Source organism: Periophthalmus magnuspinnatus, chromosome 23 (genome assembly GCF_009829125.3).
Source record: "Periophthalmus magnuspinnatus isolate fPerMag1 chromosome 23, fPerMag1.2.pri, whole genome shotgun sequence".
In the NCBI taxonomy this organism is placed as follows: Eukaryota; Metazoa; Chordata; class Actinopteri; order Gobiiformes; family Gobiidae; genus Periophthalmus; species Periophthalmus magnuspinnatus.
In genome coordinates, this window is record NC_047148.1 from 6,081,095 (window position 1) to 6,097,690 (window position 16,596).

At 36.8% G+C, this 16,596-nt stretch overlaps 1 protein-coding gene across 1 annotated transcript in view; it reads left to right on the forward strand.

The window, feature by feature from the left end:
• nampt1 (nicotinamide phosphoribosyltransferase 1) overlaps positions 1-16,596 on the forward strand; it is a 33,020-nt gene that overhangs the window by 469 nt on the left and 15,955 nt on the right. The window contains exons 2-4 of the mRNA XM_033989155.2: positions 8,194-8,350; positions 10,201-10,304; positions 12,011-12,139. Of these exons, the coding sequence (XP_033845046.1) occupies positions 8,194-8,350; positions 10,201-10,304; positions 12,011-12,139 (390 nt within the window). The remainder of the gene's footprint in view (positions 1-8,193; positions 8,351-10,200; positions 10,305-12,010; positions 12,140-16,596) is intronic.

A 16,596-nucleotide genomic window follows, 5' to 3' on the forward strand; every position in this document is an offset into this window, starting at 1 on the left:
TAGTAGCAGCACGCCCCATCTGAAGTCATCTGCAAGGCTCCGTTAGCTTGAATGAGTTAGCCTGTTAGCTCGCAGTCTGAACCAAAGCGATACACGGGAGTTGATATTATAAAAGCTAATATTAGCCTACTGCTAGCAAGTGCTCTGTGGTGGATCCATACACTGCGCCGCACATGGGTGGCTATTCAGATTAACCCATTCATTCATTACATCACCATAGTGGAGCATATTACACATGTTTTACCAGAAATCAAAACCGAAAGTAAAAAGTCCAAGCCTTGTATTACACAGCTATCTCAGTTCAGTGTATTAAATGAAGTTACTGATTGCATTTCGATTAGTCAACAAAAAAAGGTAAATGCATCCCAGTGAAGTTAAAGTCCGTGTTGTAGCCTGTGTCCTTTTGCACGTAGAGGTGTTTGCTGCTGGGACGACGCCAGGCCGGTTGCCATGTAATAGTCATGTGATGCAGCGATGATGAGGAGGATGAGGCACAGGAATGAATGAAGTGCTTTTTTTTAACCCACCCTGACAAATTTAGAGTCTTGCTGTCCGTGAGGTAGTATACTGAGACTTGTGTTTCATAGTTTTCCCATAACATAATAATATAGGCCTATAATGTTATGTAATGGAGTCATGTGATGCACTGATGATAAGAAATGAATGAAACGAGGACCACCATGACTTGTGTTGTATGCTTTTTCCTCATAAAATGCTAATATGAATATGATATATATAGCCCTGTCATGATAACACATTTTGAAGTATGATATATTGCTACAGAGAAATATTGTGATAAACGATCATACTGAAAGTATTTTATGCCACTGACGCAAGAATAAAGCAGGATAATCCGAGTAAACCTGTTTTTAAACATACTGCATAATTAAAAGGCACGAACAAGCAAATAAATAGTAGGAGAATTAATATTTGGCCACAGAAGTTGTTTTTTCCACCCTCTACAGCTCAAATCTTACCGTATTACATAAAAATGGCTATCCCCACTATTGGAAAGAAATTGTACATATAATAAATACCGAGCCCAAGCATATCTTGTTCCAGCTTTAGTGCTAAGTTGATATCGTAATTATTGTGACAGGCCTAGCAATATATAGTAAGCTGCTACATGCAAGAGAGTCAATGTGATTTATTGTTAAGGGATGAAATGAGCAATGAAGTGCTTTTTAGCCCATTCTGATAAAATTATTACCATACAGTCAGTGTAATGATAGATTGAGACACCTCAGTACAAATAATTTGAATATAGGCTATAGGTTATACATAGGATATGGTCTAGAAGTGAAGGTGAACTCTTCTGGTTATGTAGCAAATTATCTAGCCACATTGGAACTACAGATACAATTATTTAATGTTAGGAATGGGCAGCCACACTGTTCTGTGATACATTTATAAGCCTCAGTAATATAGTAGCCTTGAAAACGGTAGTGGCAGTAGTAGTGGTATTTTTCACTTGTTGAAACACGGGTTGGCTAAGCGCCTCCAATGTGACATATCTGTTTAAATGACTGGTGGTCTTTCTTGGTTGTTTGATTCTATTTTGAAATATTAAAAACTGAATATTAAAATGGCGCAATCAATTATATTTCTGTCATATTGGAGAACACATTTTTTTCATTAAATGTAAAATGCTTCAGGGACACAATAATGGTCCATATTGAGTAAATTGTCAGCTTCACATACTGCTTTATTTGCAAAACAAAGTAATTGAGGATTTGTGCAGGCAAAACAGTGAGTACAGTAAACTGGAGTTCAGAAGTGAACCAGATGATTATGAAGACTGAATAATAAATTTTGGCATCTATAGTGGTCCATTGTCTTAATGAACTGAGTAGTTGCACGACTTATTTTGACCCTGTATCAAACATTAATAGCATTAATAAGACTCGCCTATTTACAGTTAAGACCAAGCTAATTAACAACTGCATGTGATTTACTTTCATGTGATGCCCCCTCTTCTGTGTAGTGAATGAGCCACAACATATCCTGTTACTGGTTGTTACTTTCAATCCTTATTTCAATACATGGGTCACGGTTTTTATTTTGATTTTTGTTGGGCCTCTGTCTAGCAATGTAGAATAAACTGACTGAAAGATAAAAGTCACCTCTGTTAAAAAATAGAGCAACAGAAGGCCTCTTTCGTAAGAATCGAACGCAACACCGAGTCGATTTGCAACAGCAGAATCAAACGAATCATCTCACCAATCTTTATATATTTCAGTTCTTTTCAGAAATTGGCAGTCAAATGTTTGAATTTTGATTTCTGTCCTACTCTGGCAGTCGTATTGTTGTTTTTTGACCAAGACCACCTGAGCATGAATAAAATGTGGCTTAATATGTGCGGCTTTGTAATAATCTCTGTTGTGATAGTGGCTGTCCGACCTGTGGCCCTGTACTTTGTTCACTTTACATAACAAAAACAAGTGCACCTCTTTGGCTTTGTGCTGCAGTCTGGACAGAAAAGAGGAGCTCATTCCCAAAGGCACTGTATGGAAGCATAAAGTGACTGGTTCATTGTAGTGTGAGGGACATGCAGCCCAATAACAGGAGGGACAGTAGATGATCCCAGAATACATTGTTATGACTGGAGGTTTACACTGTACAACTCACATGTATTGTTACGTACTTTGGATGTCACATACATGCTTCATTTATTCTATGACATGTCTTATGGCTTATTTAGTTTATAGTTTAATGAAAGAAACAAAAGTCTTATTTATTATACATTTATTGCTCAGCTTGTTGTTGGACTATGGGGACCAAAAGTAGACCATAAGGGGCCACCATAGCCCATAACACTGTATTTTTGCTTGGTCATGATGAGTTGTTTTTTTCTGGAATGTTCAACAGTAGAGTTTAGAATGTATTTTATTTTCCAGTGTTTATATAGCTAAAAATACATTGAAAACCAAGGTGTGGGTTTTCAAGGTATTTTTGGGCTCATATCTCCACAGATCAGACATCTAACTTGGCCTGGTAGAGTCACTTGCTTGCCTCTAAGGAGATGGATAAGTTTAATGCAGTACTGTGAATATTGTGGAATACTGAACATTCCAAGCAAAGCAGTGGTATTTCCATGGAGACAGCATCTGCAGGGCAACGAGAAACATTATATAGTTAGGCCTGTCATGATAATTACTTAATCGACATTCAGTGTATGCAACCTGAAAAATATATGTTTGGGCTCAATATTTATTGTGTGTACTTTTGCCATTTTTTTTTTTTTTTTAATAATGGGGAGATTTTAGTTATTTTTGTTGTGTTACAATAAGATTTGAGCAGTAGAGGGTTGAACAAGTCACTTCTACGGTTTATTATTGCTTCATTCTGCCACATGTCTAATTAGAAAATGGTTTACTGGGATTATTCTGCTTTATGGTTATTTTGTCAGTGGCATAAAGTAGTTTTAATATTCGTTATATATATATATTATATCGTTATACTTCTCTGTAGCAATTAGGGATGGGACGATATATGATAATATCGTTAATTGCGATAAAAAAGGTCTGCAATTAATCGTTCGTGGCATTTTTTATAATCGCGATCATCGCGCACGATTATAATCGCCTCTACGGCACCACACTGCCTCATGTTTCCAGTTCCAATACAACGTTTAGATGTTAGTTTGTGGTGTTTGCCCACTCTGACATAGTAATGACACTTGTAGCTTCTGTGCTTATCTCTGTCTGAACTATATTCTGTCAGATATCAACAATAAACAAAGTCTGATCCGTAATGCTCCACAGGAACGTACCAGTGCGCGCCTCACCCATGCGCACAGATGAGACGCTAATGTGTGCACATCTTAGATTTTTACCTACAATAATGCAAACTGCAGAATAAAACAACACCTTTTAAACAATAGACAAATTAAGTCTAATTCATACAGCTGAACACAAATGTGCCAGAGCGCATGGTCCGAATGCGCACTATGTGCACAGAAGCAAAGCTAACGATTATACACGGTATATTTTACCTACAAATAAGTTAATAGCAGAATAAACCTCGCTTACCCATCGAGAACAGCATCCAATCCATCAAAAAATAAGGTCCTTTACTCCTGAGTCCACTGTGGGATCTTTACTCTTTGCCATGAACCGCTCCAGGTCCGAAATGCCTCTAGTTTAACTTGTACAAACATCCGCAGTGTCCTCGATCATGTACTCCCTTTGGCTTGTCCGTTTCGTCATGTTTAAAATGCAAAACAACAGTGCGTAAAATGCGCCATTATGCACACATTTCTGCATCCACTCGTTTCCCAATTCACCAAAGTGCCTTAATTAAAAAAATTAAGTGTTCGTCGACGGGCACTTGCGTCACTTCCGGTGCAACAAGGACTGGTCCATTTCGCCAGCATGGCATTGAGGAGTACACATTTTCTTCCGGATACGTCTGTTTACGGAAAACCATGGCATGTGATACGTCATCCTGTCCCGCTACTCATTGGCTGTAAGGGAAAAACATCACTAAATGTGTGTGATGTAAGTGGTTGATTCTACAAGGGGAAGAGTGGGGCGTAAACTTTCAGTCATCTGTAGCACTGATTCGCTGTCTGCGGCCTCAGTAACCCACAACCCCCACCTTATTGGCCAACACTGGTGTCAATCACAAGCTAACACGTGTGTTTAGCACTGGGGAACAAAGTTGGCGCTGTCAGAAGTTTATTATGCCTGAAATCGACAAAAGAATGGCAAAGAAGTGACGGAGCAGATTTCATATTTGGAGTACTTTCCTGCAGCAGATTGGACATGGAGGATCTTATTTTGTGGACATAATTTCTTGACTGGGTTATATTCTCTGGACTTTACGGAACAAAAGAGACCAACTTTGTGTGAATATGTTGATGTTTGACAGAACCAGAGCGCTCAATGGTAAGTGAAGTCCAGATTCACACTTTGTGACTTTTGTGTAAAAACGTCTTTCCTGTCAGCACTGTGGTGATGGCAGGTGAAAATGGTTTGCATATCCAGAAAGACAAGCGCCGTAGCTTTCATTTGATGTGTAGATTGTTTGTGTGGGTGACGCAGAAGTGTATGTACATTGCTGTAAAGTTGTAAAGTAGGCCCGGGCCGTCGGAACGTTAACAGGTTAATAATTATCGCGATAATATTGTTAATCGCGATTATTTTGGCCATGATAATCGTGAATCTAAAATTTAATATCGTCCCATCCCTAGTAGCAATATATTATGCTTCAAAATTTGTAATGGTGACAGGCCTATATAGTGCTCCTTTAAATATCAGCTGTGTGCCTACTGCCAAGTCTACGTGTTAATATTTGGTACATATTACTAATGTGTAATGTGTGCCCACATAAATACGAGTGGTGCAGCAGCGTAGTGTCATGTTGTGAGTCTATTTTAAGTCCTCGAAAGCCCAAAGGAAAGGACACGTCAGGGTCAAAGGACTGAAAAAGTTCATTGACATTTCTCTTCTCCTCAACTGCAAATGCTTCGTGACTCATACTATTTTTTAGTTGGATTATTTTTGGCCCAATATTTCAAAGTAGTCACCTCACTGGGCTGTAGTCCTGTCACAATAAATACTACATTGACTTATTGTTCACTGTATGTTAGATGGAACAATACGTTTTGGGGGTCAGTATTTCTGGTGATGTTTTTGTAGTACAATGAGATTTGCGCTGTAGAAGGTTGGATTATGAATTTCATAGATTCATTATAGATACAAACTAACTACTTAAGTGTTGCATTTAGCTATTTATTTATTGCAGTTCATATTTTATCAGAATCAGAATCAGAATCACTTTTATTGATCCCCGAAGGGAAATTCTCTTAGTTAACAGATGCCACAACCACAGGATAGAATTAAGAATAAAAATAAAAAGTCATTTAAATAAGAATAAAATTTGTGCAATAAGAATAAAGTGTCATACAATAAGAATAAAGTGTCAGTGTTAAACAAAATAAATAAATAGATAATCTCACAAAATCACACACTATTTACATCTATGTACAAAGTGGAAATTATTAACCATATAGTACATTTAGAATACTTTTTTGGTGATAATTTTGCTTTATGGTTTGGTTTCAGTATTATCGTTTAACATCTATATATATATACGTTGCACTGCAAAATTTGTTATCTTGACAGGCGTAGCTGTATAGATAATCACGAACTGAAGTAGTTAATCTTGAAACGAATAAACAGTTTGAAAAGGAAACAAGGAAACAGGCATTAGAGAAGACAGTAGGTAAATACCAAAGAAAATAGTTACAGGGTTAAAAAACATGATACCTCTCCTGGAATTTGGGATACTCTTTTTAGACCAGCAACATAGAATTAACAATAAAAAAATGTTGCAGCACCTGTCAAAAAGGTGTGGTCTAATTAGGATGAATGTGGTTGCTAAGTTATGGAATTAGAAGCTGACAAAACAAGTTCTTAAATGGAGGATGAAGAGCTTAGAACTTAAAATGTATTGCTATTATTAATATAGATACTAATATTAATAATATTGGAATTTACAGTGCTGTGAAGTGTGTGCTGTTGTAAAAATTGTTGTTTTGTCTGAACGCTGACATGTAATCTGTGCTATGCCTTGGTGAACGTTTGCATTCTTTAAGTTCTTAGAGTTTTACATGTTCTTTCAAATCCCAACAGCAATTTTCTCACGCAAACAAATGTTCTTTTACATATGGATTCTGCTCAGCTGGACTTTCCACACTAATAGTTAATAGTGAGTTTACTGTAATCACAGCTCAACTCTAAAATGCCTCTGTGCTACTGTGGCTGCTGCGGAAGTCCCTCGACTCCTTCTGGTATTTAATTGATAGGGTTAGGCTCCCATTGACTGTGCATGAATTAGAGAGCATGTGTGTCCGGCATTTTCTCTCTTAGGAGCATGCCCGGACATGTATTACTGTTATCTTATCTGTCAACTTCCAGAGACCAGGTTTTTTCCTTTTGTAGTGATTGTAAAGTTAACAACAACTAGCATGCTCATGCGCACTTCCAGATTATTGGACTCTGAAATGCTTTTTAATTCGATATAGACAGACGCACAGTGGATTTATTTTGATCTCAAGACCTACTTATGCAATGTATCTGTGCTGGGGCGAGACCAAATTTGCTAATATACATGGGAAAAAGTCAGGTACAGGCCCCAATTTTGACATTTTAGCAAGTTAATCAGGTTTGTAAATGTCAAATGCTGCGCTTTTGTTCAAATAGTTTTGTTTGCGTTCGTTGCAGATTAAATTCCTTTGAAAAAAAGGCCATGGATAGTGCTATCCCAAAGGTACACATTGAAATCTTAAGCCTTGGTGTTGCAAGTAAACTGCTATTTTTTTCAAATTGTCCCATGTTTCAACACAGAGGTTTCATCAGATCCACCAAGAATCTTTTTAGTAATATACTTTGTTAAGGCTGAATACTTTTGATGTAGCAAGCTCTGAAATACCAAGATGTATGCTATAAATAGTTTTGTTTCTAAGTAAGTACCGGTAGTCATTTTAAATTGAAATAGTCCAGATGTAGGAGGATTTGTTTAATATATTACTTTATAATAATATATCATAAAACTTGGCAATATGGCAGTAAAAATCAAATTATAATCTAATCCTTTTGGTACTATTTTTGTGAATTGTAATATTTCATTTTATTGCTTCTTTGTTTAATCTCCCATAGTTCTTCTGATTGACCAGCCTCTGCCAAGAGTGAGTGATTTAGGACAGTAAAGTATGAACTCTCCGAAGGGACAGATGGCTTTATAAAAAGATAATAACTGCTTGAATAGTGATACAATAAAAAATGTGATCTAATAGACTAGAAAAAAGACTAGAAAAATAAAAAAGGTACACACACTGGTAGGAACAAATTTGAACCACCAACTTTACTAGCACATGACAACTCTCTTTCTTTATCTTGTCTTAATCACTAGAATCAGAAAAAGATTTATTGCTATTGTCCATGGTCAAAATTCACTAACTAGGAACTTGTTTCGGTGGTATGATGCAACATAGCGCAATGAATAATACTAGTAAATATAAACTATGATAAAAGTATTATTTTCAGTTATTGAATTCAAGCAATACCTTAGTTTTTGCTTTCCACTTTAAAAAGCACATAAACTACACTATATTTTACTTTTTTACTGCAATTGTTCAAATACTTCTCCAGTTTCCTGTCTTTTCATTGTTTACTTTGTTTTTTCCAGGTCACCCATTACAAACAGTATCCTCCCAACACAAGTAAAGTATATTCCTACTTTGAGTGTCGTGAGAAGAGGACAGACCCGAGCAAGAACAGAAAAGTCAAATATGAGAAAACAGTCTTCTATGGGCTACAATACATTCTCCATAAATATCTAAAAGGTGAGTCAAGTACATCAGTGAAGTCTATGTACATGTCCATACAACATTGCTCCTGTCAACATAGCAATAGGGGCTGGAGTTTTGTTATGTAATCTTAATCTGTTATTACTATTATGGTTTCAAGGCACACTTTGTACCCATACATAAAAAAGCTGAAAGTTGTGTGAAAGCTTTTTAGCCTCATGTTCAATAACTTTTGATACCTAGGGTAAGGCTACTTAAAGCATTGCTAGAGCTAGTTACAGATAATAATAGTTAGAGCTATTCAGTGCATTACTCAAAGACTTTTAAGTAGGTGCTAAAAGTATAATGCTCCCCATACTGCACATGCCGCAATAAATTTCATGAGAACAAGCCAATGAAAAGTACACTATGTAACTTTTCTGGCGGAGGTTCCACCACCTGCTTGTGTCCATAGAAATGTCCATGGAATGTTAAATAGTACAATTTAACATGTAGTTAAATGCCACACTGTGGAACATTCCAGGCAAAGCACCAATATTTCTATGTATACAAGCAGGTGGCAGAGGCTAATGATGACCCATATGCACCTATTAAGGGCAAGAATTTGACAATGCCAGTTCTATTTATAAGGTGTGTGATTTTTTTTTTTTTTTTTTTTTACTTCAAAGTACAATGAAAAACAACAAAATAGCACCCTTAGTATCCATTTTAATGTAATAAATAAAGTAAACTATTAAGTAATATACAGTCTGCTTTTGGGAGGTCAGGCTCTGATGCGTCTGCACAACCTGCTTATACCCAGATATGCCACTGGACAGCTCAAGCACAATATTGCATCCTTCTAATTAACTCCAGTTGGTGAAGGTGGAAGTTTTGCAGGTTGTTTTGGAAAGGGTTCAAGGAGAGACGGAGGCAATGGGGGCAACGACGTGAAAAAGAATGCCTCTCTCTCCTTGGTCCTAAAAGGATTTCATGGTTGTGTAGCAGAGGTGCGGGGGAGAGGCAGGAGAGGGGATGCAAGACAAAAGCACAGCTGCTCTATGACTGTCTGAGAGGAGAAAGGCCAGCTGTCTGCGCCTGGCGTCTCATGAACTCAGCAAAAACTAATTTAAAAAAAAGTGTAACATCTTACACAGATGTTAAAAAAAAGAGCTTTATTTTCAAATTCCCGAAATAGCTACAAACAAGTAAAATGAGATATGCAGGTGTGAAAGCAAATACTAGATAGACCAGGTGTTTTATGGTTGCTTTGCCTGAAAAAGCAGAGACCTGCCAGATGATTGAACCTGTTTTTATTGTATCTAAAATATATTGCTAAATGCAATTATGAAATATTTAAATATAATAATAATCATAATAATCACAACAAGCCTACTTTTATTGGTTTTAATGAGATGTGTGCTTTCCCAAAACAACCTCACACAACCCCACTGTATCCCCATGTTTGCACAGTACAAACTTTTGTGACAACCAGCACTGAAAAGCAGTTATTTGTGTTGTTTCACACAGTGGCAATACTATTTCAAAATATTAATCATATTAATCGACTCTATAATTTAAAGGTGCACTATATAACATTTCTGGTGGAGATCTGACACCTACTTGTCTCCATGGAGATGGTTTGTTTGCCTGAACTGTTATAAAGTATGGCACAAAGTTCTTTATCTCCTCGGAGACATGTGCATGGCTCCACAAATTTCAGTCAGGTCATGCATGTATTTCACGGTCATTTTTTAGTAATAAAACACCTTGAGTAATTGAGTATGGGCAAGATAGATTCTGTGGAACATTCCAGACAAAGCAATTACATCTCCATGGAGACAAGAGGGTGGCAGAAAAGTTACTTACTTTAATTGTACTGCACAACTGTTCTTTGTGTTCTGCAGGAAAAGTAGTGACTCCAGAGAAGATCCAAGAGGCTAAAGAGGTGTATAGAGAACACTTTCAGGACGATGTTTTCAACGAGAAGGGCTGGACCTACATTTTGGAAGTATGTTACAGTTCATTCTGCCCTGATTATTGTAGCTTTGCCTTTGATACTGATAAAACCAGGCATATTTTGGGACTGCATTCCACAACTCAAGGACCCAACGTGATCTTGAACACCCAGGCTATTAGAGTTATAAAGAATTACCGTCTTAAATGCTTTATATAGTGCAGTACAAAGGTGTGAAATGACATAAGCAATGCATTAGCAAATATAACTTGTGGATCTGTGGATAAATTTGCTCATTTAATAAAAAAATATAACTTTACAAATAAATGCTTTTATAACACATTTGTACAGTATTTGATTCATATAAAGTAGAGTAATAATTAGATTGACAGGCTTTTCAGATCAGAAGTTTATTATTCATTCATTCTCCACATTTGGTTGTAGGTTTATGAGATAAAATGAAATAATGAAAGTCTATAACCTTAACCTGTAATAGATGAACAGTATTATTTAGAAATTAGCAATTTAAGTCAAGGCTATTGCATAATTTCAGCACCTTGGAGAGAGTGCTGTTTCATGTTGGCAACATTAGCAAATGTCTTTTCCTGCTAATCAGACATTATACTCATCATAATATTTGTCCAAACTGTCTATACCAAACTCTGAGATATGTTCATCTATCTGTAACTTAGCTGTAACATGCGTTCCGACTAGGTTAGAAAAGGAAACAGTCTCAATTTACCTGGCAATTACTTGTTATATACTGAGGATATGTCATACTGTAGGTTAAAGAAGACCTATTGTGCTTGTGTCTGCTCTATAGTTATAATCTATGACACCTGTAGATCATTATGTTATAATTTAGACATTTTAAATTGCAATGTTCATCTATAAGAAACAAGTCCACTGCCTCCCGTGTTTGAAAACTGCAGTGCCCAATGGGAGCTGACATCGCTGTAAATGTCATCACAACAAAAAGTTCTCGTTGGCACCTCCCATGGATAGCTGCAAATCACACTTGATTAAGAAAGTAAAATTGAAGAACAAAGTAAATACAGAGCAGTTGACATATGCCGGTGGCAGTAAAAACGGGGGTTGATTAGCAATATGGCGTCTTGTAAATAAGCCTTAAAGATTGCATGAATCACTCTAAATACAACTTTGAGAAGGTATATGTGAAGGAGAAACAACTATAAAAGCTTTGAAAAGTCGATTTTGCATAATAGCTACAAGAATTTACTAATCATATAATCTGGAAATCCAAAGTGAGGAGCTCATTCTGTTTTCTGATTGGATAATAGGCTTGAAGAATGTAAACAACCTTTGCATCATGTAATTTATTTCAAATATGTTTGAAATTGTGTACCAACCAACAGCACAGTAGTTATCAGAAAAATAAATAAGAAAGTTCTGAAATACTATGTAGTTTTAAGCCACGTTAAAGACACATTTCTATCTCTGTTTGAATGGACAATGAAGTTTCTCTTCTATCTTGTATACAGCCAAATGGATCGGACCTATTCAAATCTACTTGCGTGAAGACTAACCAAAAAACCAAAACATACTGATCTGCCTAATTGTTCACTGTCATCTCGGGCTCACAATCCAAAACTGTTTAATGTCAGATAATAGTTTTCCCTCCAAGCCTGTGCAGCTACAGCTTTGTGACACAGTCCTGATAGAGATCTTGACTCCCTCCTTTGATACAGACCCTGTTATACTGTAGCTGTAGCTCTAAGTGTGCGTCTTTGTGCCCACAGAAACACAATGGACATCTCCCCATAGAAATCAAGGCAGTGCCGGAGGGGAGTGTCATTCCTCGAGGAAACGTTTTGTTCACGGTGGAGAGCACAGACCCAGAGTGCTACTGGCTCACCAACTGGGTGGAGGTAAGTCCTGTTATTTGTTCTATCTCCGGCCATAGTCTAAACAAGCCTTCAACTGTGTGTCCAGGGACTAGGGATGTGACCATATCGAATTAGTGTTACGAAATTAGTGAGAAGAAAGGTCACAACTTGACGATTACTTACAGATATTCTATGACCAAGCAGCAATGAAATCCTTAATTTTCTTTCATTTACATTGTTTAATACATACACATCTAATACCGCTCTTCAGGTATTGCTGGGTTTCAGATGATATCACAACATTTTATAGGCCAATATTTAATACAGATGGGGACACAGCTAAAATTTATACTGTTAAAATGCAAATTTTATTGTTATACAGTGAGTTCTTAGGTCTAGTCAGTGATCGAAATGATTTGTGAATTCAACATTTGTGAATTCAACTTTTGGATATTTCACCAGAACAGTACAGTATAGGGAAATCTGGCTCTTGCCCATCCCCATCTGAGAGTATGATATCCTCACATTCTAATCTGAAAACCACCAACATGATCATCTTTATGAAATCAAACATTCTGAATGAAAAACATTAACAGCCAGATATTTATAAAAAACAAAAAAACAAAAAAAACCTCATGTTTATGTTTCACTTTAGTTGGACTCACATCATTTTGCGTCTTCAATTCTCCTGATTATTATTTTTTTTAGTCCTTATGATTATATTGTCACATAAAAATCACAATAATTAACCAAATAATCAAAACCTGGAGGATAATGCAATCAGAGATGGCTGTTAGATTTGTTCTATACTAAGTGCGTTACCGACATAGAATATACACATCTTAGTTCTTTCTGCACTTCCATAAGTCAATTGCAATGCTGTGAGACGTAGGTTGATGTTTTTCAAAATTGCATTACTATTGATCTCAAAATAAAATTATAAAGCAGGGTTATGGGTATGGAACTCAAATGTGCAAAATCAAATCGCAATATATCCCCAGTTAGTTTTTTGTAAAATTCTGAGATTTCATTTCATTTTTCATTTCAAGTAAGCAAACAACACAATCTCATGAAGATACGAATAACTTAAGTACTAAACTGTGTCATTCTACTTTTATTTATTGCAGCTCATGATTTATTTTACAATATTGTACATTACAGAATAGTTTTGGAAGCTAATGCTGGTTTAAGGTTATTGTGTTAGTGGCATAAGTTAGTTTCAGTATCATTGTTTATTGTCTGTATTTTCATCATCAATATATCAAAATTTGTTATTGTAACAGGCCTAGCTAACAGTTGGGGTCGAATTTGGAGTCAAGTTGCGTATTAGGGAGTCCGACCACGAGTATCATAGCAATCAAAAAGCCAATCTGGAGCGAGGCTGTTGAAGATTCCCTTACTGCCCTCACTGCTGGTTTAGCAGAGAGTGGGCGCTTAGCAAAGCTTTCAGTCAGATCTGTTGCTAAATCTAGCAGCCACGACTTTGGGGAAAGAAGACACCTGATTTGTCTGTTATTAATGTTCAAATCTTCAGTTACACAATGACGAAATCTAAACACCAGGATTATGCAGAGTGGGTAAATAAGAACATTTTAAGACCAAAATGACGAGCCTGACAGCAGTAGTTACGGATAGAGGGGTGACATTTTCCAATGTAAAGTGAATCGGAGCCAGAGTCTATGAAGCTGGAAGTGCGCCCATGATCACTTCCTATTTGGAATGCGCCGGCTAGCAGGTTAGCTACGTCCATTTATATATACAATCTATGCCTGTTACTTGGTCTTGTGCACAGTTGTGATAATTAACTCCTAATATGAAAATAGAGAAACTGTCTAGAAAACAACTATGTCCAAAAACTCTGAATGAGACAACAGTTAGTGACCAAAATCTTATAATCTAGACAATTTGTAAACTGTTAACCCATGTTCTTCTTGTTCTTCTTGTGTTTAAAGTGAAAACTCAGAAAGTCCTTTGCACAGTATTAAAGGAGGTTCTGGCACAGTGCCCAAACAACACTTTATCTTATCACCTTGAATTTCTGATGTTGCCCCAGTGTCAAATGCTATTGCTTACTTTAGTGGTGTCAAAGATGAGTTTATATTGGCTACATGTGTGAAGTCATAACTATGTATGTTTTACAATCTGATGATACAGAGATCATATCATTAAACCTGTTATCAGTTATACCTTATTTCAAAGTACATGTATTACATTGTACCTAGGCAAGGTGAAGCAAGGCAAGTTTATTTGTATAGCACTATTCATACACAAAGTAATTCAAAGTGCTTTACAGAATAAGAAAAACATTAAAATCACACAAATCAAAGCATAAATAATCACAAATAATCATCATAAAATTAACAATAAATCAGAAGAGTGCAGAATAAAAACCTTTCAGTCATATGCACAGCTACTGTTTTGAGCCTGGATTTAAACATTGTCAAAGTAGAGGCCTGTCTCACATCTTCAGGAAGATTGTTCCAGGTTTTAGCTGCATAAAACTGAAATGCTGATTCCCAATGTTTAGTCCTGACTCTGGGCACCAGTAGGAGGCCAGTCCCTGAAGTGCTCAGTATGCGAGATGGTTCATATGGCACTAACATGTCAGAGATAATAATAATAATAACAACTTGTAATGCGCTTTACAGGCTTGTCAAAGCCTCTCAAAGCGCTACACTATAGTCATTATTCATTCATTTCCACACTTGGTGATGGTAAGCTACTATTGTAGCCACAGCTGCAATAGACTGACGGAAGCGAGGCTGCCAATCTGCGCCATCGGCCCCTCCGACCACCTATCATTCACGCACACACCACTTTCATACTAGGCAATGTGGGTGAAGTGTCTTGCCTAAGGACACAATGACAGAACTTGGTCCGAGCGGGACTCGATCCTCCGACCTTCGGGTTGGGGGGACCAACACTCTAACCACTGAGCCACTGTCGCCCTGAAGATGTACTTCGGTGCTAGGCCATGGAGAGACTTGTACACAAGCAGAGCTGCTTTAAGGCCTATTCTCTGAGCTACAGGAAGCCATCAAGCAAGTAATCATAACAACCATGTGTTTACATTACATATGTTACTGAACAACAATAAATGTAAAGTGTCACTGTAAATTGTTCCTAAGATTTAGTACATAGTTCCATAGCCTATACTAAGTCTTACATTCTCTACTAGATTAACATTTGTTCCTGTTTACGGATTATTATATCTACCAGATTTTATTCAAAGCTTTTACTCATAATACCTAAACCTCTTACATATCATACTTGCAACCACTCATGTTGCTTTCCTTCATTAATTTCCAAATGAGCCTCTCACAGACTCATAAATATTAATTTCTTGGCGAGACAACTGTATATTAAAATGGCATCTAAGATATCCAGATAAATGTCACCCCTGTTTTAAAATGTCTGAAGTGGAAAGTATAATGATCAGTTTTATGCTTTGAATTAAATAGACCCTAGTTTTATCGAAGGGTATCTCTTAATTTTATCAACTGTGACTCATCCTTTTCATGGCAAGGATTTTATGACCCCAATACAGCTCAAATATACTTTCTAATGTGATATTTTTGCTCAAATAGACATAAGCTTATTTTTTATTCTCTAATTGTGCTCTGTTATTGAACAAAGTTTTATGTCAAGTAGAGCTGAACAATTCTGAAGAAAATCATCTTATTGCAAAAGCAATTAGATTGGCTTTCTATGTTTTTAAAAGACAATTCTATTCCCTGCCTGTGTACATTTTAAACATGTTCAGGGGAACTTGTGATTGGTCAATCTAATTTTTATATAGTGCTTTTCCACCTTCTAGGCACTCAAAGTATCAAGAAGCTACTCACACCTTCACACGCACATTCATATACCAGTGTACGCAGACACTGGGGGTGAGGTGGGTTAAGTGTCATGCCCTACGACACAACAGCAGCATTCATTTGTGGAAGCTAGGATCACACTGCCAACCTGTGGGTCATTAGATCTGAGTGCACTGCCAGTGATGTTTATGTTGAGAGTGGGATTCAAATCACCATCCTTCAGATCAGAGGACAAACACTCTACCAACTGAGCTGCTGTTACAAAGGATATGACAGTGCCTTAATAATGCCCCCTTTTATGATTTGTTAAAGGCCAATTGTATCTTTTCTGATGTGCTTCTTTACCTGAAATGTTTCACATTATGGCATTAAACACATCTGCGGAGTGGAGATCCCACTGACAATAAAAATGCATGTTTTTAAGATATTTTTAGCAACAACACCTTATTAAATTCAATCAAGATACAGTAGATTAAGTTGAATGCCTTAATGTGGAACATTCCAGGCAAAGCAATAACACTGACTTACTAGCTGACCCTTTACCACTCTTGATTCAGTTGAGATTAATCTTGCAGCTCTAAAATCTAATTAAATGAAATGGGCATATGTCACCTACCACTGACAGAGGCTGGCCTATTAAAAGTACAGACACACATACACGCAGTCCCTCTTTAGTTCTGG